The sequence below is a fragment of the Diorhabda sublineata genome, chromosome 3 (assembly GCF_026230105.1).
Source record: "Diorhabda sublineata isolate icDioSubl1.1 chromosome 3, icDioSubl1.1, whole genome shotgun sequence".
In the NCBI taxonomy this organism is placed as follows: domain Eukaryota; kingdom Metazoa; phylum Arthropoda; class Insecta; order Coleoptera; family Chrysomelidae; genus Diorhabda; species Diorhabda sublineata.
In genome coordinates, this window is record NC_079476.1 from 16,879,802 (window position 1) to 16,901,368 (window position 21,567).

The 21,567-nt window shown below is 33.8% G+C and overlaps 1 protein-coding gene and 1 long non-coding RNA gene across 2 annotated transcripts; both read left to right on the forward strand.

Annotated features, from left to right (window-relative positions):
- The first annotated feature begins 5,777 nt into the window (after positions 1-5,777).
- On the forward strand, positions 5,778-19,466 carry LOC130441132 (uncharacterized). The gene is made up of 4 exons (XM_056774680.1): positions 5,778-6,253; positions 13,968-14,213; positions 15,141-15,300; positions 18,318-19,466. The coding sequence occupies exons 1-4, from the start codon at positions 5,961-5,963 to the stop codon at positions 18,723-18,725; spliced, it is 1,107 nt and encodes a 368-aa protein (XP_056630658.1). The 5' UTR covers positions 5,778-5,960; the 3' UTR covers positions 18,726-19,466.
- Positions 19,467-19,821: 355 nt separating this feature from the next.
- On the forward strand, positions 19,822-21,158 carry LOC130441485 (uncharacterized). Its single transcript, XR_008909620.1, has 2 exons — positions 19,822-20,126; positions 21,121-21,158. It is a non-coding gene; the product is annotated as an uncharacterized LOC130441485 (long non-coding RNA).
- The last annotated feature ends 409 nt before the right edge of the window (positions 21,159-21,567 follow it).

Genomic DNA, 21,567 nt, shown 5'->3' on the forward strand with positions numbered 1-21,567 from the left:
TGTGGTCTATTCATCTTTTGTCGCCTCTACTGACTTCTGAAATTAGCTCCTGTAAGATCATTGATTATTTTCACGTATAAAATGGTTAAAACATATATGACCTACAGCTGTGATTCCCAAAGTGGTCCAGGTGGACTCCTAAAGGTCCTCGGAAGACTCAAAGGAGGTCTACATTGGGCGTGACAAAAAATCGGGGTCTACAATCGTAAGTAGGTGTCCATGAAAATTTATTGGGTTTTGATAGTGAAGAACTAAAATGTTGACTTGACCCACCGTGCACAGTATGTTCGCTTCAACGTCTTACAATATCTCATTACTTATAGCAAAGTCTGGAAAACCGCACACCATTAGAGAACAGTTAATTTCACCAGCCGTTGAAGAGGTTTTAAGGACTGCTCTGCACAGAACTTTATGTGACATACCCAAAAGAATTCCTTTGAGTCACAATATTGTATAAAAACGTATTTTAGCTCAGATATTGAAAGTTTCTTGTTTGATTATCAGAAAACAACTCCTGAGTAATTTTTTTGAGGAAAAATCTATTTCATTTATAAACGATATTTCGGTGGAGTGCCTGCCATGTGGTGGGCTTATAAGCCATCTTAAAAGAATTATACCAGAGGTAACTGCAATCCACTGAGTTATCCACCGTCAACATCTAGTTGCGAAAAATTTGAGAGATAGATTACACCAATTGCTTCAATTTATGATTGATGCAGTTAACCAAATAAGTAGCAATGCATTGAATATGCGCTTATTTGCACAATTGTGCAATGAAAATGATGTAGACTTTCAAAGATTGCTGTTACATACAGAAGAACGCTGGTAGTCGAACGGTGCATGTTTATCAAGATTTTATTTACTTTTCTAATCAGTTTCCTGGAAAGTAAAGATACAAATTTGAAGGAAAACCTGATCAATTTTTCATTAGACATCGCTTAATTGACATATTTGGTAAAAAAATTTAATAAGATCAACTTACAATTGGGGCGAACGAATACATGCGAAAGAATAACAAGGTTAGGATCTATAAGACTTGTATCAGACCATTCAGAGAGGAAACCAACAAAACGAAAAGCATGCTTTGGGTAGCCGAAATGAAAATTCTCAGGACTATAGTAGGAAAAACAAGAGTAGATCGAATCAGGAACACTTACATCAGGAAACATTGTGGGGTGCAAGACATCGTAAAATGGGGAAGACAAAGAAAAAGAAACAGTGAGAACTATGCCACGCATCGTACTTGAAGGGGAAAGAGAACCCGGATGACCACCTAAGAGATGGATGGACAGCTGGCAGTCCACCTCCCAGGAACTGATACAAAGGAACCTGCAAAACTAATAGATCATGAGATCTTAAAAATGAATAACATGAAGAAGAACTTACAATTACAAGGGGACAGGCGCAATTTAATAAAAACAAAAAGTGTAATTTCAGCTTTCCTTGGTAAATTGAAATTTAGTGGAAATTTTGTTTAGTTGATTATATTATCAAATAATTAACCCTATCAAGCAATCGATTCTAGCCTGTTCTTTCGAAAACTGATAATTCGTAGTTGAAACTCAGTCACAATGGAAGTTTTCAGGTTCACCGGTTCCACCAAAATTTTGAAAGGAGTCTAAGAAACAAAAGAGTTTGGGAACCAATGCCCTGAAGAAATATTTAAAAAAATTATTGAATTGTAGTTTATAACCCCTTGGGCACTTATGGAAATAAAGTTAACATAATGTTATTTTTATTAATTTTATGTAATGTAAACACAATTCATGCATTTCATCAAAACATTTATCGTTTATTCTTTTGAAGTGGTACAGTACATAGAAATCCTTTTAGATTCAGGAATTTTTGGTTACTTAAATTCGAAAATTGTTTAGGAGATACTATGAAATCGAAAATGGAAATTTTCTGCCTCTTATCTCTTCATTTTTTCATTATTTTTGAATGAACATATTTTATATTCCACAGTTCTGTTCATCCTAACTGTTCCTGTTGCTCGGAAATTTATCTAAGTTCATACATCAACTTCGTCGAGTTATCAAAAGTTATCAAAATGTAATGAAGAACGTTAACCAGGATATTGTTTGTTAAAAAAGTCAGTAAATTTAAACACAACACATTCCCCTAGACCTTAAATTTCTATAGTCCTTTTTTGGTTTTTTCTTCCTTGATAAATTTCATGTACAGTTCGTATTTTCGCAATCACGTTCTGGGGAGTTATACATATCGCACTCCGAGAATGAAAGGGGCTCAACTCAAAAAGTGCCATTTTTAAGTTACTAGCATTGTACGATTCACGGGAACGGTTTTTGTATTTTTTTAGTGTAAACCCACTAGGGTGCGCCATGTGACTATAGTACTGGCCTAGTTGGTAGGGGGTTGCCTGGGATGGAAGAGGCACATCTCAAAAATTCCAATGTGCATCTAGAGAATATTGAGGTGAGAATACAGTTGGTAAGGGACATTTTTCGAGTTGTGACCATTGTAACTTTGTAGGTAAGTACATTTTTTTAAAATAAGATCTCTTACTCATAACAAAAGAAATAATTTCTAAGACTTTAATCTTTCATTTTAATACTACAAAATCAATCTATTAACAGTTTTCAATGGCTTCAGTTACCAAATTATTTTTTTTTTAATTACTGTTGATCTGACAATTTTAAAACCTTATAAACCCTGACCTTATGAAATGTAATTAATTACTAATAATTTCAAATGGAACGGTGGCTTAAATAAAGGTAAAACAATGATACACAGAACGAAATTAATAATGAATATCACCCCAAGAGAAGTAGATCATCATGTTGAAGGGGAAATTTTTCATCCACTCCCAGCTCAAACGGAAACAAAACTGTTTACAATGTCTGAGGATCTGAAATTTTTGCAGTCAAAAGTTGAAAAGGGACCTGATTTAAATCTCGATGTAATTTTTTATTCAGAGAACCGCGTTGGACAGAAAAAAAATGAATATGTTATTGGGCTACACCTTTTTGCCTTACAGAAATTTAGAAACTTACAGAGCATAACTCATACATTTTTAATAAAAGGCCATACCCAGAATGAGGGCGATGCGATACATTCTGTAATCGAAAAACAAATTAAAAGATCATTGAGATCTAGCCCAATCTACATACCGGCACAGTATGCACACATCGTGAGAGACTCGAAGAAAAAACCCCATTTTTTAATGTAGAAGAATTGAACCATAGTAACTTTTTTGATTTCAAAGAATATAACCCTCGAGTGGGAAACAATTTTACAATTAATACAGAGGGTTACTAAAAACAACCCCAATAGTTTCCAATACAAGACATCATACGCCAATGAGACATACAAAACAATTAGCCGAAAAACAAGACTATTCAGACAAAATGTGCCAATAATTACCGATGAAACTTATAGACCCAAAAGAGCTTACCACAAACCTTGTGGGATCCAACAGAGAAAAAACAAGATTTGCTCAAACTATTTTAGAAAAACCTTATTCCTCAGGTGCATCGTTCCTTTTGTGAAAGCTTGTAAGGTCAAGTTTGTATTTTTCTAATTATTTTGAATTTTTTTCCAAAATTTAATATCGTTGGGTTTCCTTCAACCTTCGATTATTTTATTTATTAATTCTTATTGTTTATCAGTATTTAAATTGTGAACTCTAATTTCCCAAAGTGCAATTTATAGTCGTAATTTTAGTTGTAAAACTAAATTTATGAAAAAAATTTAATGTTCCTTATTTATAGTTATAATAACACTCTTTCATTTATAAAATGATAGCAATCATGCTGTGATAAATTAAAAACAGTCAAGATGGATTATTGAAAGAAAGCCTGATGTAAATCATTAATACATACTTTTTTTGTACTTTGTAATTTTCAGTATAATAAATTTCATTTATTTGAAAATTTTATTTATCAATATCCTTTTATCAATTTTACAAATTAAATTCCTTAAATCAGTTCTGAACAGTTGCTTTTACCATTACTGAACGGCAAGTGAAGAAACAAGCAATAAGCACAACTAAAAAAAATTCTGTTTCTTGTTTAAAAAAATTGGAGTTTGCCAGATAATATTAAACTATTGTTATTAAGATACCAAATCAAAAATAACAAATTCGTAGAAAAAAGCTCAAAACATCACTTTTTGAGACAGACAGGCAGGGGCTTCTGTAGGAGATTCAGTATCTTGTGATTTACTCATTTTTATTAATACAATTAATTAATCGTAGCAATTACAACAAGATCAATTATTAAGAATAAATAAATAAACTCGTACAAGGTTAACTTAATTTAGAATACAAACAATATTAATAATATCTTGCGACAGAACAAGACTTAGGAAATAACGAATTTGCGTTCACCAGGACGTCCGTGCGATCTCAATCTCAAAGCAAGACTGTCTTTTTCCAAAATATTGTCGAATGGTCTGCCTGCTGCACATTTCTCTTTTCCTTATTAATTTTATGATACCCCCATCGGCCTGGGATTCCGACTAAGTTGACAACCATGTGTCTACCTAAGCCTACCGCAATAAAACAATTTCGTTAAACCTTATGTTACAAAATATTAAAGTAACATTTAAAGTTACCATACATTTCTTAAAATTATTAAAAATAGAAATATCCTAAAGAATATTCTCATCGCTTCGTCAGAAAATACTCCACTGTACTTTATTCTCTGACATATATATATATATATATATAAATTTCCTCAATTTCTATTTTAAAATTAGTTTTTTTTTATAGATCACCTTCATCATGAATATCAAAATAAGGATAAAATCAACTTAGAACTTTGTTCCAATAAGAAAAATTAATTTTTCCTTGGTTTCCACATTTCAAATACAGAGCTATAAATTTTATTTAAATTATTTAGATCTTTCTTATCATTTATAGCTTTTTCGTTCTTATGAATGTGGACCATGTGTATTAGATTCCGTTTCAAGAATTTTTGAATCATTATAATTGAATTTATGTTTTTTTTTGATATTTCATGGTTTGTTAATGCAGTTCTATTTTTTTATCGTATTGATTACCTCTTAATTTTTCTGATTTGAACAAAAACCTAAGTTGATTTTATTCTTATTTTGATATCCATGATGAAGGTGATCTATTGATCACTATAAATAAGCAAATTATCAGTGTCAATATCATATGTTGATAAAAATTTAAAGAAAAGTCGAAACGTCAAAATTTATCTTTCTTTTAAAAACTATCAAATAAAAAGTAATTTTAAAACAGAATAGACCTAAAATCAAGAACCTTTAGATGCCTTCTGGAAGAATTTGAAAATCATCCATAATATGAATAGTATCGAAATTTCAGTTCAGCAACTGAAAGTGGTTTCTGTCTAAAAATATCGGAGCTGTAAATAGTTCGATAGATGGCCAAAAGCTCGTTAACGACTCAGCGAACAAACACGGTTCATCATTCACGTACATCCTACTCACCCGAAATTGTATCACTCATAATTTATTTTTTCCTTCATTCTTTTTATATTCTCTGCCTTTTCTAACAAGTTTCATTCTACTATATTTTTTTACTTTTTATTATTTTCGATGGCTTCTGCCTTGGTCTATGACGAATATTGCCTTTTTCAAAAACTAATTTTCAATCAGAAGAAACCACCAATAAAAAAAAATGTAATTTAGTAATATCGACTATTCAACCCTTTTCCACCCGATGGTCGTCGCAATACGCATACACAACAATCAGTTAAGGTGAAATTTACCTGACAGCAACCTCGAAGCCCATCCCCCAACCGTATTATGAGAAGGAGAGGGCATCAAAAGAGTAGTTAGGTCCACCACAAGTGACACACTTTTCTCTTGGCTTTGCGTCAAGATCAAACAATCCTTGAAATTTCTGCATCGCGCTGGCGCTAGGCGACTGTATCGATTACAGGGTTCGCATCGTAGCTGGCGTATAAATCCGCTTAACAATGAAAATCATCTGAAACGAAAGTGTTTCTCTAATGCGGCATGCGAAAATTTTCTCTAATTGTGTCGGTGTTTCAATACAGAATAAAATGACGACTGACGGTGATAAATGTGAACAATTGACGCCACAGACGCCGGTTTTGAGCGTTGCTTGCAGGATTTTAAGATCGCCTAGTCACGAGAGTGTCACTACGGACTTGTCGCTGTTTTCGGTTTCTTCTGCCGCATCGGATGCTCACGGCGGCAGGAGACTACTAAATTTTCATAAATGTGAGGGACAATTCGTTAGGGGACATAGTCCTAATCCCGAAAATAGGAATCAAAACAGGTAAATTAAAATTTTCATATTTTTTTTTGTTAATTTTAAGTAATAACGTGACGCATTTTCAATTCTCTCATTCTGATTGAAAACACTCACATTCAGAACAGATTTGTTTAATATTTATTTAAAAATTAATATTAAACTAGTATATAATGAATGAAAAATATATAATTTTTCAAGTTTCTTCGTATAACAAAGTAATAAAATAAATAATCAGTAATCGATCTAAACAACATGAATTTTCGTGAAAATCGAAACTGTCATTGTTACAAAAATTAGTTTTAAAATATTCTAATACATATTTTGAGATCTAACGAAAATACATACAAGTCTTTTCAGTCAATGATATTATTTATTGTTACGAGCACGTCCACTGACATAGACTTTCAAACCGGTCCTGTAATATTATGTTAATAGCATCTTAAGTTTGGCAGATGCGCCTGGTACAATTTCCATTAACATTTTTTACATACGGCGGCTATTTCTTTATATTGTTTTTATTATCAGTTTACAGAATGCTGTGGCCGTTTCTATAGAATCAATTTCTTAAAAGACCTCTTTATTTATTTACGGCTAATTAGAGATTTCCAACATTCTAGTTATGACTACAGTGTATATAAACAAGTTTCTAACAGCAGTAGTAGTCAGTAAAAAATACGATGTCGTAGGGAACATACCCGAATAGTAAAATTAAACGGTGCATTTGAATAAATTAGTATGTTGAGAATCAGTAGAAGTGTTTAGTAATAAGTTATAGTGCATAGTTTGGTGGATTATAATATTTTAGTGTATTTATTGTTAGTGTTCAAATAAATTAAGTAGATAAGTGAGTAAGATACACCGTGTGTTTAACTTGTGTGTAAATAAATTAGAAAAACATTACTTACATTATATATAATCAGCACCTACATCAATGCACTCTTCTGACCGATTTAAAAGCTTCTTATTTCGGAAAGGTCTAAAAAATGTATGATTCACTTCAAATATCTCATTCTCCGACTGCGATTGAAGAATAATTAGAAATCACACATGGCCAAAGCAGGCGAATAGGGTGAATGTTCAGTTAAATTATTTTCGTGTAAAAATTGTACTGTCTGCTGTGTAGTGTGTGACGATGCATTATGATGATGAAACGTCAACCCGCACTGATTCAAGAGGTCAATTTTTTTTGCTGTCATCATAGGATTAACTTTAAGTTTCATTGCTTTCACTTAATCACAAACAAACCTTTACTTTTTCGCCATTGCTGGTGAATCTTCGTGAATCCATACACGGCTACCCTGATGGATCATAAAATATTATTTAAGTTTCATCTTTGATTGCAGATAATTTGCAAGATTAGTAGTCTTAAAAAGGCATGGGTTCTACAAATATTTTTCAATAGCAGAAGAATGAATAGAGAACTCTTCAAAATCTTTAAATCTAATTAATCAGTAGCCCTGCGACAGAATTCTTAACCTCCAATTTTTTCCTTTACACGATTGCAATTGACTTATCCTACATTTGTACTTTTATAGTTTTCTGTCAGTGGCAAAAACTGATGTTAGCTTATTTATACTATTTTTCCGCACCAATTTAATTGTTTTTTATTTTATTTATTAATTCTTTGTTCACCCTGTTCTCTTTAGTTTTCTCCCTATCTCGTTCTATGTTTCCTATTACTTTCGTGTACAGTAACCTGCCTTGGAAAGCGAAGCGTTGATATTTGATTCCCTAAAGTCAATCAAAATAATTCTCTCGCAGTCCCAAAATATTTTTATCATCGGTTACCATACACAGTTTCTTGATCCTCTTTGCAAAGCCCTAAAAATCGCTCACAACATTCTAGTCGACTGCGCTGAGAATTCGAGGCACCCACCTTGCATTTAACTTTGCCATATTTGTTTGGGACTATTTCCTTTTCCTTCATCAATTGTCGTATTTCATTGTTCCATCTGTTTATTATGTGTTGTTTTGTTTTTATGAATCATATATGTTAGTTATGTACTCATACTGCATATAAACCTATGAGTCTCATAGGTTTATATGCAGTCTTCTTGCTGGATATACTTTTTTCTTTGAAATTAATATAGTCCAACAACTTTTTGATTTGTCGTCCAATAAAAATACCCTCCAGCTTGGCATCACTCAATCACTCATTAGGTTGCTGCCTATCTTTTCAACCATATGGTAACATGTTTATTTCGGCTCGTTGACCACCAAGGAAACATTTTAGTTGTAAGAAAATGATAAAAAGTTGCTTGGGGCGAAGTCCAGGCAGTACGTAGGATTATCAACCTCGTCCCAGCAATAATTCCTGTAGGATTGTTTCTGTCATATTCGCAGTGTGAGGTTGGGACTATCGTGGAAAACACAATACTTTTTGACGGTAATTCTCGACGCTTGGTGCTTATTGCGCGGCGCAATTTCTTAATGGTTTCGCTTCTCTGTGAAGGAAGCAATGAGTAAATAAAATATCTGGATTTTCAGTTACTACTGATAGAAATCCTGTCAAATGGCCGACCATTGCAGGGCACCCGTCTGTGCATACACTTAAACAAAATTTCCAAGATAAATCAGCAGCGATAAATTAGTTATGTACTAGCTGAAAAATGTCTTGTTCAGTTGTCGTTTCAGGAAGATCTTTACAAAACAAAAATTGTTCAATTACTTTGTTTTCGTTTATAAATCTGTCGAATACTAAAACTTGGGGTTTCTCAGTTATATCTGTGGATTCATCCACTTATAGAGAAAACAAATCCGCTGCTTTTAGTTTGATATGTGTCTCAACATCTTTGAACAGTCTTGTATACGTTTACTTATGGTATTATTTGACAGAGGAATTTTCCTTATCTCTTTTTCACATTCTTCTCCAAAGCCTCCATGATTTTAACAATTTTATAACTTGTTGATAGAATAGTTGACTCAGCGGTCGTATGAGATTTCATCTTTTTTGCTATTAGCTCAGCCACGGCATAGCTTGCTTCTTGAGCTTTCTTGAGTTGTTTGGTGAGAAGATTTCTTTTCAACTTACTTGGTACCATTGCTTCGTTCGATAGTAGTTCGCCACAAATTAGGCATCGAGGTTTGGGGTTTTCTCCACCAGATGACGTGGAGACAAAGGCTAAATAGCTTTCATGATATTGACGAAAAGTCCCTGTCTCACCATCGCTATGTCCACATCGTTTACGTTTATTAGACGTACTAATAGCACCGACTACAACAAGAACTTCGCTGGCACTGACGTAGTGACGTGACATAGCATGACTGACATTTGGCCAACGCTATGCAGCGCTGTCGCTGTCGTAGTGGAGAGATATTGAACTACTAGAAGTGACTAACAGGATACTGTTGAATATTGAAATACAAATATTGTGAAACATAACAGAACACTATTATTCAATGAACAGTTGTAAGGCTATGTGCTGTTGATTGTTCATGCCATCTTTTAAATGGTTTATGTTGCAAAATTTTCGCGGCACACCTTTCGCTGGTCTAACCATTGATTTTCCATCTTCGAGTTGTTAAGGTGCCATTTTTCATCACTAGAATTTACACATCTCTTCTCTTTTTTCTTTTCAAGTTTGCAACTATTCGACAACTTTTAGATACAGATCTTACTTAATGATTTTAAATGGCGATGTATAGTATCTTTAGGAATTCTTAGGGAATCTGGAAATCGACGAGCGCTGGTACTTAGGTTAGCTTTTTACTACTTCCCTTGTAACCTCAATATTCCATCAGATAACGAACTGAGCGCCAACGATTTTCAAGCGTCAAATCTTCACTGGAGAGAATATTAAACCAACGCTATGCTTTTCGCTTATTAACTGTGTTTTCCCCTTCAATTTCACATATTTTCCTTGCTGCCATGGTTACTTCAAATTTTTGATTCTTAACAATACATGAATATTATATTCATTGCCATCCATACTATTTATTAAACAAACGTACTGCGTCGTCAATAAACAAAGAGAGAAGTATTGAAAGAATGTAATGTAATTGTATCTACAGAAGAAACAAAACAAACGTCCAATAAGACTGCTACCAACAATGGCAAAACTACTTCTACGTAAAATAACTGAAGACCTATCCCTACAAACATTCGACAGTGCAACAACGACTCACGCAGAAAATAAACAAAACTCCGGATAACAAAAAATACTGCTTTGCTGTTTTCCTCGAAATCGAACAGTCTTTTTACAGAGCGTGGCACCAAGGACTGCTATAAAAAATTAAAAGAACTTTTATCCCAAACTATTACCTGCTTCTAAAATCTTATCTAACCAACAGAACTCTCCAAACGAAATTTAATGAGGTTAAGTCCGAACTTTTTCCTTTTGGAGCAGGGGTACCATAGGGTAGCGTACTAGGCCCTCTGCTTTACGTACTGTATAAATCAGATATACCAGAAACACAGTATACAACAACAGGAACTTTTGCTGAGGACACAGTCATACTCTCTAGTAATCAAAAATCGCAAACAGCAACAAAAAATGTTCTGGTCCATCTAAACTAATTACAAGAGCGACTACCAAAATGGAGGATTAAAGAAAATGAGAGCAAATTAACATTCAAGCTACGTAAGGGTACATGTACTCCAGTTAAGCTAAGAAAAACAGAGAAACTACAAGCAGATAATGCTAAATACTTAGGAATCCATGTGGATTTAACTGGAAACATCACAAAAAATTGAAAACCTACATTGTGTGATAATAAGAAAATCCACAGACTCACTTGAAAACAAAGTCCTCTACAAGTCTGTCATCAAGTCTAAATTGATATATGAAATTGACCTATTGGGTTGCTCTTCCAAATCAAGGAATTCCAATCGAAAATAAGTCAACTAGTAGATGCTCCATGATATGTATCAAATAACACCATTCAAATTGTCCTAGGAGTGCCCACTGTACAAGAAGTTATTTAAGAGCGAATTATCAAACATCACAAAATCATAGAAACCCACCCAAATCCATCATAAGAGGAATTGTTGAGACCAAGAAATGAAAAAAATTGGCCTATAGACCTAGATTATCATCACCGGATGTAAACCTCATCAAGACATAATAAATGTAATGAATCTAAAGAAATAATAAATATTATGATTATTAATAAAAGTTTGTCATAAGAAAAGAATTTTTACTTTTGAACACCGATATTACTTATGAGACATCCTCTGCATTTAAGTTGAAAGAGTTGTAGTAGCAAAACGTTATTTTCCTTAACCTCTTTTTACTATAAGCCTTATATAGAAATATTAGAATGAACGACATATTGAAGTAATTGCAAATCGAGTTAATTAATAAACAAAACGGTTTTCGTTCAAGGCTTCAATTTTATAAATAACAGCTGAATATAAATATGATGTTATAATGATATCATCATTGGTAATTTTTAATCTTTTATTGAGAATCAATATTATTTGTTGATGACTTCATTTAAGCTAAGCAATAGATGGATTTGTGCAATAAGTTAGGGGACGGCAACCTTTTGAGTCAGGAGACTCAAAAATTACAATTTACAAAATTTTTTGTTGTGAATGATAAATAGTTCTCGCATGAAGTTTTTTGGTACAAAACAATCTTTTATTCATAAAAAAATATCTATTGTACATATTTATATGGAATTATTGGTAATTACCCATCATTAACCTCAACTTGTACTTCAATAACTAACAATCCGGCGAACAAATTCAATTCAATGGTTTTAGAAAGTTTGGATAAATTTGGTTCATAGCTTTTTGTTCGAAGTTCCAAACATGATTGCATTTGTTAATTGGCTTCTTACTTCACTTTCAATTATATACACGCAAGAGAACGCTTGCTCGCACAAATATGTCAATCCGAAGATAGTCAGCACTCTTACTGTAGCAAAGTGGAAGACTATTCCTCAACTCGCGGCATATCTTTCAGAGCTATCCACTTTTATTGCGTTACGTACATACATTTCTGGACCTTGAACTCTTCTAATTTGCTTTTCAAATCTATAAATTTTCCACTCCACAAAACTCTATGTTTTAAATCGATCATTTGCATTTCTAGAGATACAGTTTCAATTCTAAATAGCTCTATGTAGATTCCGTTGAGAGTGGTTTTGATGATTTTGAGTTGGTCAAATCTGTCAGCAAATTCAAATGTGCTGAAGTAATTCATGTCAGCAGTTGTACTGATTTTATCGCTTTTAAAATTGAAAATGAAGTAATTTACCGCTCTGAATATCTTCTGCAAAAAGACTTTATTTTTCTTCAAAACAAACCAAATCTTCTACCAAAACAGGCTGGGTTTCCCTCTTCCCTCAATATTAGATTTAATTCATTTAATTTCACTGCGATATGCACCACCAGCGGGATTAATGTCTTTTTCATTCAAGAACGTATTTACTTCATTCAAGTACAAAGTAAAACCTTTCAACATCTTACCTTTGGAAAGCAATCTCACTCTATTATGAAGAAGAAAGTCGGAATACTGAGTCTCCATTTCGTCTAACATTTCGTTTTTTAAACTGGTGATGATAGGGTGCTTTTGACAGGATGCTATTAAAAATGTTTATTACCAAATTTATAACTACAACTATTTCGGCCGGAAATATTTGGGCACATAGCAATTCTAGGTGTATTATGCAGTGAAACTTCAAAATTTCCTGATTTATTGTTCTCTGGATGTTGGATCGATGTTGCCCCTTCATTTTTGCCTGTTTGGTTCCATCGGTTGCTATTGGAACGATTTTATACAAATTGATATTTCAAGACATTTTTGCACGATATTCGCTATATCTTTCTCTCCAGTTTGTCCTGAGAGCAGAAACGATCCTAGAAGTTCTTCTTTTGGACTTTGGGAAGACGTATATCTTAACAAAAAGCAACTTTTATGTTGTATGACTCATCGGTAGCAAATGATAAGGCAGTAAGTAGATTTTATTACTCCCTCACAACATTTGCCTTTGTGTAAAGAATGAAAATATCTTAATATTTATAAAAATTTTTTTACAAAATTTCTTTTATATATATTTAACAGTCAGAATTACTATGTCTATGATTTAAATAAAGCAGCAAAATACTAAAAGATATTTTCTAAAAATATTTTATAAATATTAATATTCTTACGTTTCGACTACTTTCAGTCTTTATCAAATCGAAGTCTTTAATTTAATATTTACTCACTACATAATGTGATGAATCAATCATATTAAAAAAGTTATCGGGACTCGTCGGGATGTTTAACTAAATCCTTTTCGAATGTTGAAATTCACGGTAACAAACAGCAAAAAATAAAAAGTTTCTTTTCATACTTTTTCTTAGTGCCTTATTATATATTGTGATCCATAATGAGTAAGTAGGTCTAAAAATCTGATCATCTAGAGAAACGATATATATATATATATATATACCCTTAATTTTAATCCCCCATTATTCCAATTCAATAATGTTTCCCACCTCCGCGGCATTTTGCGATTTTTGGCCGACTAAACCTATCAAATGTCAATGATTCTAAGACTGGGCCGCCACTGGAGATGGCAGAATCATTTTTTACGTTATTCGTATTTTTTTGCTTCTTCAAGTAATAAATAGTACTATACTAATATTTACTTTTTTTTCTACTTTATAATCCTCTATAGAGAACTTTATCATAAAATGTACACTTTCAAATAAACTCTAGTTTTTTATGCTTTTCCACATTTTTTTCTCATCATCTTTTACTTAAAATTCCTTTTATTTACTTTTAATGTAAGTTTATTGTTACAGACCAGCCGATATACCTGAAATTTTATGGTTCGAAGAAGAGACTGAATTAATTCGTAGTTGCGCCGCCTTATCCTCGGCCGTTGGTCTTCAAAAAAGTTTCAGTACGTCTGATATTAGCCAATTACCTTCCCCTGATGACGGACCAACGGTTCCCGGACTCCGAAACGCCGTTTCGGAGCTAGCACTGAATTCCTTACAGAGATCAGGTTTTATATTGGAGAATGCTAGACTCGATCAAACTTCAAGGTAGGTAATAGATGTCAATCTGATAATATAACAGAATAAATATTTATGTATAACCTTAGGTCAATAGATGACTTCTTTTTATCTAAATAGAAATCGGTTCTCTTTAATTCCTAATATTTAGCCGCCTCTTGAGATATTCTCAAGCTCTCATACCATATTTTTTTGGTATGCCTAGGGGTCTTTATGTGGTTGGTTTTCCGGTTCTTTACCTATTTTGACCATCGGGCATTATTTCGACATGATCATTCACGTTCTTCAACCCATCTCATCACATCTTAAGTTCCTAGTTTTTCTTTAATATTCTGATTTCTCATTCTATCTGTAAGAATGGATTCGAATCATTGGCTATGACCATTTATTGAGTCTTCTAAGTGTGTTTGCCTTCATCGGGTATGGTAGTTTATTTTTATTCTCCACCAATAGGGCTAAGGATATCTTCCTGTTGTATCCCGGTCATAATCTGTACCGGGTAGGCAACTAAGAACAGCCGAAAAGATTATATTTCAGCTTCAGGAAAAAAATTATAACAGAAGTAGCCCTCAGAAATAAACATTTCAAATTTACCCATCTTTCCATCTACCCATCATTGAATCATTCATAGTATTTTGTCATTTTGTCGGTAGACCTCTTAGATTTGATTATAAATTTAACTTGGTTTACATTTTTAACGTTCAGAAAATGAATCACAGATCTGATTTTACAAGCGGTGGCATTTGAGGTTGAAATACTGAAGAACACGTCGGCAGCAGCGACCTAAAAGTAGCGTACATTTCTTCGGCTTGAGGAACTGCCGCCCTCTGCATTTACTATGTAGTACAACTGGCTTGTCTACGGCGTGGCGCATCAAAATCTCATGAGTCTTCCTACGTTTGCCAAGCTGAATGAATTATAATTGGATACATTTTATTTGTTATATTTTGTTTCAAGGTCTTGTTCTACGTGGGTCGCCGTAGGTGACATCGCTTCCACTTCTCAGTTGCCTTCTCCACATGGTGGACAGTCCACGTCAAACGCGCAACAAAAAGCGGGTACTCCACCTCCGCCAGCTTTTACCGCTGCTGATTTCATTCGATCTGTCAATAAAAAGGTACTTTTTATTATTTAGACTGCTTTTTTGTATTAAACAGTCACTCTTTTATTAATTATTATACAATATAGGGCGTGTTAACAAAAAGGTCCTCTTTATATGATAGGGAAACTTAAAAATAATTAAAGTTTGCTTAATAGAAAAAATTTGTTAGACCATCTGCATTCATTTAATATCGAGAAAAACTAATTTTATACATTTATTACGATTTTGTCTAAACTACAGGAAACATTGCCATGAAATTTTATACGAATATGTATGCTCAGACATCTCATGAATTTGTTTTTATATCTGACTTCTATAGAGAGCGCTAGTTAAACGGTTTGTGCCATAGATCAACCACATTCTTCATATAGCTTTTATATAACTCGAGTTTCCGTTTCAGCGCCATCTCTTGGTTCATTAGTAATACTAAACGTACATGGAAACAATAGTTTCCTTTCTGCTTTTGGCGGCATATTTCAAATTTAAATCTTCCGTTCAGTTTTGTTTCGAAATAATTTAATGTGAATTGTATCAACCAAAACCAAAATAACTGGACAAAAGTTGGTTTTAAATATATTTATATAACTTTTTTATTATGATAAGAATGGGGCTTTAAAAATGAAAAAAAAAATGAGACAAACTATAGTTTTTTAATGAATTCGAAAAAATACAAAAAACAAAGATAAATATATGTACGTACGTATACAGAGCGTTCCAACTTGGGAGTGAATAGATAATGGGAAAATAATGCTGTGAAATTAAAAAATTTCTCATACGACCTCTCGTTTCTGGGTTTTATGCCTTTGAAGTTGCGAAATCAGAGCTTGTATTAAAGTATTTTTTCTAAATTATACATTCCAACATTATGAATTTTTAATGGATGATTACGTATGTCCATTTGGTGTGTTTGACGGAATAAATCATAATAATAATAAGTAGTTGTACATGGCAAGGAAACCGTTTGTCATTCTGAAGAAAACAATTCGAATGTTCAATTCAGAAAATATACTTAAATTTAAGTTCTGATTTCACAACTTCAAAGGCATATATCACAGCCTACTGGATTTTGGTGAAGGTGTTTTTTTTGTAGTCCCAGTTTGTCGTTGCTATAGTGCCAGGGTCTTAGGTACGAGACCAGCTGCTGATATAATAACTGGGACTATTTCCAAATTTTCGATGTGTCACATCCGTTTAATCTCATTTGGGGGATCCGAGTATTTGACCAGTTTTTCCTGGTTAGGCTAAGACACTACGAGCTGATGTTATATGTTGAATGGTCTCCGATGTTTGTTGACACTTTCTGTATTTATCGGATTGAGTGTTCGGATTCCCTAGCGCATTTTGCTTGTAGTTGTTAGTGTAGATAACTTGATTAACCACCATGAAGCCATTAGTAGGAAGGTTCATTGTTAATATGCGACTGGTTGAGATCTTGATGATGTTTACGGTGTAATACCTTTTGTGACCATTGTTCCATTCTTGGTTTGAAGTGTGAGTAGTATTAAGGTTTCTTATTTCCCGTTAAAGAATTCAAGTAGTAAAGTAGGTGGACCCTTTTCAAGGTTATGTTGTTCTAATAGAGGGATGACTTTGAGTGGTGATTGTTGTCCTTCGTCGTCATTGTTCGTATTTACTTCTGAATACCTTCTTACCCTGATTTTTTCCGTTCCAAAAGAGTACGTTAAAACAGACTTTATTTTTGTTTTGATCCTGGATTCAATATTTTGACTTCTTGTGATCCAATAACCTAGCCTCTTGAAATCCCAGATATTTGTAGGTTCACCTCGTTTTCCATTAAATCCCAGTTGAGTAGCTGTACATTTCCGTTTATGGCAATGCCTTTGTCGACGTGTAGGGTCTTGCACTTAGAAAGTCCAAAGTCGATATGCACATCAATGAAGAATCGATGTGTTAAATCGAGCTCATTTGCTGCGTATAGTTTGATGTCATCCATGTAAAGTAGATGAATAGGAGATTCATTGCAAGGCGGAACCACGACGGGTCTGGTACATTTCCTTTACGAAAGTATTTCGTCAGTACTGATGGAATTTGAATCGATTTGCTGATGTAGACTTGTTCACCATCCTTTCATCGTTGTTGAAAGGAAGATTACAATATTGAATGAACTTTTTAAATATTCAAGACATTCACAAGTCAGGAATGATGTACACTATTAAACGCTTTCTTGTAATCCACGAAAGTAGTGTGTATATTCGGGTGATCTTTATGTGCTTGTCGAAATATTGGTGATCTTATTGTAAAACCGGCGTACCTATAAATTCTGTTAGTGATACAAGCTGTAAGTATCTTATATGAACAGAGGAGGCACGTAATAAGTGTATACTGGGTGGGTTCATTCGTCTAGGTGCTATTTGGGAGCATATAAGTGGAACACCATGTTAAAAGTGATTTCCTTTAGTATGAAATCATCAAATTGCATCGGAACAATGTTTAACCGCTCCTTTTCGGTTGCTATCCAGTCGGCGTTCCTCTAGTGGTTTTTGGGCGTTGATCATAATGAGGATCAATACTTTTCCAACCGCTGTTTCGCTGGTGTAAGTTGATTGGTGTTGTTATCAGACGTAGCTCTCCAAGCTTCCTGTAAAATACATTTCGATTGGTATGTTGTTCTGTTGCTTCTTTTTCGTGAGTATAAAGTATCTCGATAATAGTTTGGATTTAGCTTCAACTTCTGCAGGAGCAGATCAGTTTACTTACGCAAATGTCCTTGATGTTCTAGATGCTGTGTGTGGGTATCTATGTTTTAACGTATTTTTCTGATACGGTTTCTCAAGAGTACAGACGCTTAATCATAAGGCTTATACTTAGTTAGGCGTCCTAGCTCGCATGGAACGTTGTAGGCATCGTTGCCATCAGGACTTTTTGTCGATGTTATCTTAAATACGAATTCGAACGTTTTTTACTAACTAAACCCCAATTATTTTTCAGTTTTCTATCTATCCTAGTGATGAAGTCACCCTTTCGAAACATCCTATATACTACTTTTATTCGAAATTGAAAATTTTTCACAGGTTCGTCAGAACTACATAAGGAGACGTCTATTAACGACATACAAAGCCATTGAACGCCTTTCTCAAAGTGAATTCAACCTGGATAGATTAGAAGTAACTCCATCGACGGTAACGGCTAGCTTAGGAACAGAAGTAGCACCTAGCAATTCACAAGCGGCTCCATCCCGCCTTGTTGTGCCAGGATCAAGTCCTACACCGAGCAAAAGCCCCACAATAACCCCTTCTAATAGTACAAACGCGGCAGTGCTAAGAGTCGTTAAGCAACGAGCCGGAAAAAATCTACCGTTAACTATAAGGGACGTCGAAAGGGAAAGGGGGAAACCCTTATCAAAATACGAAAGAAATATGATGATATTCAATTGGTTACATACTTTGGATGATACTGCGTACGTGGAAGGTATACAATAATTTGATATTGTTTGATGTAGCTTAAATTACAGTATATTTTGAGTTAAGATTCGAAATCAAAGATTCTTTATACCAAACTTGGTGAAGAGAAATTAATTTTTTTGTGTTATTCGTCATCGTAATTTTGTTATGCTTCTGATTCGTACCGTTTTCATTTAGTTATATTTTACTCTACTGTGTTATGTCACTTTGGTGTTACAATTATTTGCAAATCTTTTCCTTTTTAGGCTCCAATACATTTGTGTCGATTCCACACGGTTCTTTCTTCCTATCTTTTTCGATTGCCTATCTATATTCCTGTCGCAATTTCTCTTAATCTCTACATCTAATTCCTAATTGTTGATCTCAATATCTATCTCTGTCTATTTTCTAAATTGTTGACTATTTGTAATTTTCATCGATACAATTTCTTCGTGTTTACATGAACCGTCTTTCTAAGTTGTGTTTTTATTATACACTTCTTACTAAATGTGAAATGTTATTGAAGTTCCTCACTGACTTTAAATTTATTATTTATCTATGTGATAATGGCATTCAAATATGAACGTAAGTCTGAAGTTGTATATTTTTTTGTGATCGGATTTTACATTTTTTTTAAGTTATGTTCTATCTATAACTTATACTCTATATTATTTATATGAAATGTTTGTAAAAATAAAAAAAAACAAATTCTCATTACCTGATGTTTGATATTTGTTAATTGTAAATCATATCAAATAAAATCGTTTTTATTCATAAAAACAATTGTTTCATTTCACGAACCCAACTCTTTGTATGATCATATAACTAGTTATCTGTCTGTTTGACTATGTGTTGGACACGTGACATCTGACATATGACTGAATGTCTGCTTGCTGTGTGTCTATTTGTTTTGGCTCCTGGTCACCTGTCTGTCTAAAGCCTACGATGTTTTATTCTTGAATATATGATATCTACCATATTAATGATTGACTGACCATCTGATGCCTATCAGTTTGATGACTAAGGCCCATTTCGCACCAAGCCCGTCCAGTCCATTCGCGTCTAGTCAAGTTTTGTTCAGTCAAGTCACGTCAAAATTTGCTTTCGCACTGAATACGTCGCTGAGTCAGTCAGTGTTGTGAAGAATTTGTGACAAGATGGATGCTCTTCTGCAAGCCATACTTTTACTCCGATTATACAGAAGAAGGAAGATGAAGAAAATACGAAATTTCTGTTGGGTTCATGCCATACATTTAAGAAGACCAGTGTTCGGTTCTTTCAATTACCTCTTTCCGGATCTACTCGATGATGCCAAAAAATTTTATAACTATTTTCGCATGAGCCCAGATTTGTTTCTTCAACTAAGAAATTTTATTGCCGAACGTATTCGAAGAGAAAATACCAACTACAGAACTGCCATTTCCATTTCCAATAAAACAGGTAATTATTATGAAAATATGTAATATTATAAAAGAAAGAACAAAAATAAAACAAGATTCTTAGTACAACTTAGGTAACTTAATTCAACTTAGGTAAGTTAAACAATATTTATATTATATAATTATAAATAAAGAAAACCATTTATAGCTTCTGAAGTACATATGACTCGAACGTGTTAACGTTGTTCCCCTCTTCTAGCTAATATGCAGCACTAGTGGAATCATTGGCCACACAGCAAATGAATAACTTCGTCTCTAAACTCCAAATTTTGGAGAGGTTGTTTTATCGATGTGAGTAAACTGCGGAGGAATAATGAATCAGGATCGTTGTCATCTTTTGTTTTATCTGCAATTGCGCTTAGGTGTTTAAGAAATTACCTATCAATGTCATTTTCGATATCAGCTTTTTGTTTTTGTCTTTTCCTCCGAAGTAACGACTCATCACAACGTGTAGAACGTGACGAACGAATGTCTTGATACATCTCCTCTCTCTGAAACTCTTGTTGAGAGTTGTTATTTTCTGCTTCCTTTGCTTAAAATTTTCTCTTGTGAGTGATTAATACACCAAAAGTAGAGCAACTTGCTGTTTGGCTGTCGTCTTTAAGCTCTCGTGGCACTTCTTGGAGCGACTCTTGGGTTTCCTTTTGAAGCTCGTAACGAGACTCAGTGTTACTCCTTTCATTAATATTCAAAAATTGAACTGCGGTTTCTGGAACGTTTCCTGAAATTGCTTTATGTTGAAATGTAGAATCCAGAAACCACAGTAACTTAAAATACAGCCATGTATGTTTGCACCAGGCCCAGAAGGGACACTTTTTAGATTGTGCTTTTCGCGCATATAATTCCTTCGTAAATTTTGCCATTTTGCCTATCTGAAATAACAAACAGGAATAGGATATTTTTTAAACTGATAATTAATTTAAAGAATCAAAATCTATCATACTTTTAAACGGAAATGAAGTACCTAAGTACTAGACGTCTGTTTCTTTTTTTAGATACCTAGTAACAGGAGAATCGTTTACATATACTAAGCTAAAAGTTCCGGATGGGAATCAGTACTATTCATTATATAGTAAAAGAGCTGGCTGAAGTGGTTTGGACTGTTTTGCAAACATTGTATATGCCCATGCCTACAGCAGAGAAATGGAGAGACATTGCTCAATAGTTTCATACGATTTGCCAAATGCCGAACTGCATCGGGAGCATCGACGGTAACCACTGCCGAATCAAGTGTCCACCAAACGCTAATTCTCAGTTTTACAATTACAAAAAATTTCATTCATTCGTTTTAATGGCCATCGCTGATGCAAACAATAATTTCATTTTAATAGATGTAGGAACTTAGGGTAGAGAAAACGATAGCGCCGTTTTCTCAGAATCTAATGGAAGTGCATTAAATATACCTAGCTCCGAAAAAATTATTCATACGAATATTAATATAC

Coding starts and splice junctions, on each gene's coding strand:
- LOC130441132 (XM_056774680.1), top strand. CDS start 5,961: ATGCGGCATGCGAAAATTTTCTCTAATTGTGTCGGTGTTTCAATACAG. Junction 6,254..13,967: donor GAAAATAGGAATCAAAACAG/GTAAATTAAAAT, acceptor TTATTGTTACAG/ACCAGCCGATATACCTGAAA. Junction 15,301..18,317: donor TTCGATCTGTCAATAAAAAG/GTACTTTTTATT, acceptor AATTTTTCACAG/GTTCGTCAGAACTACATAAG.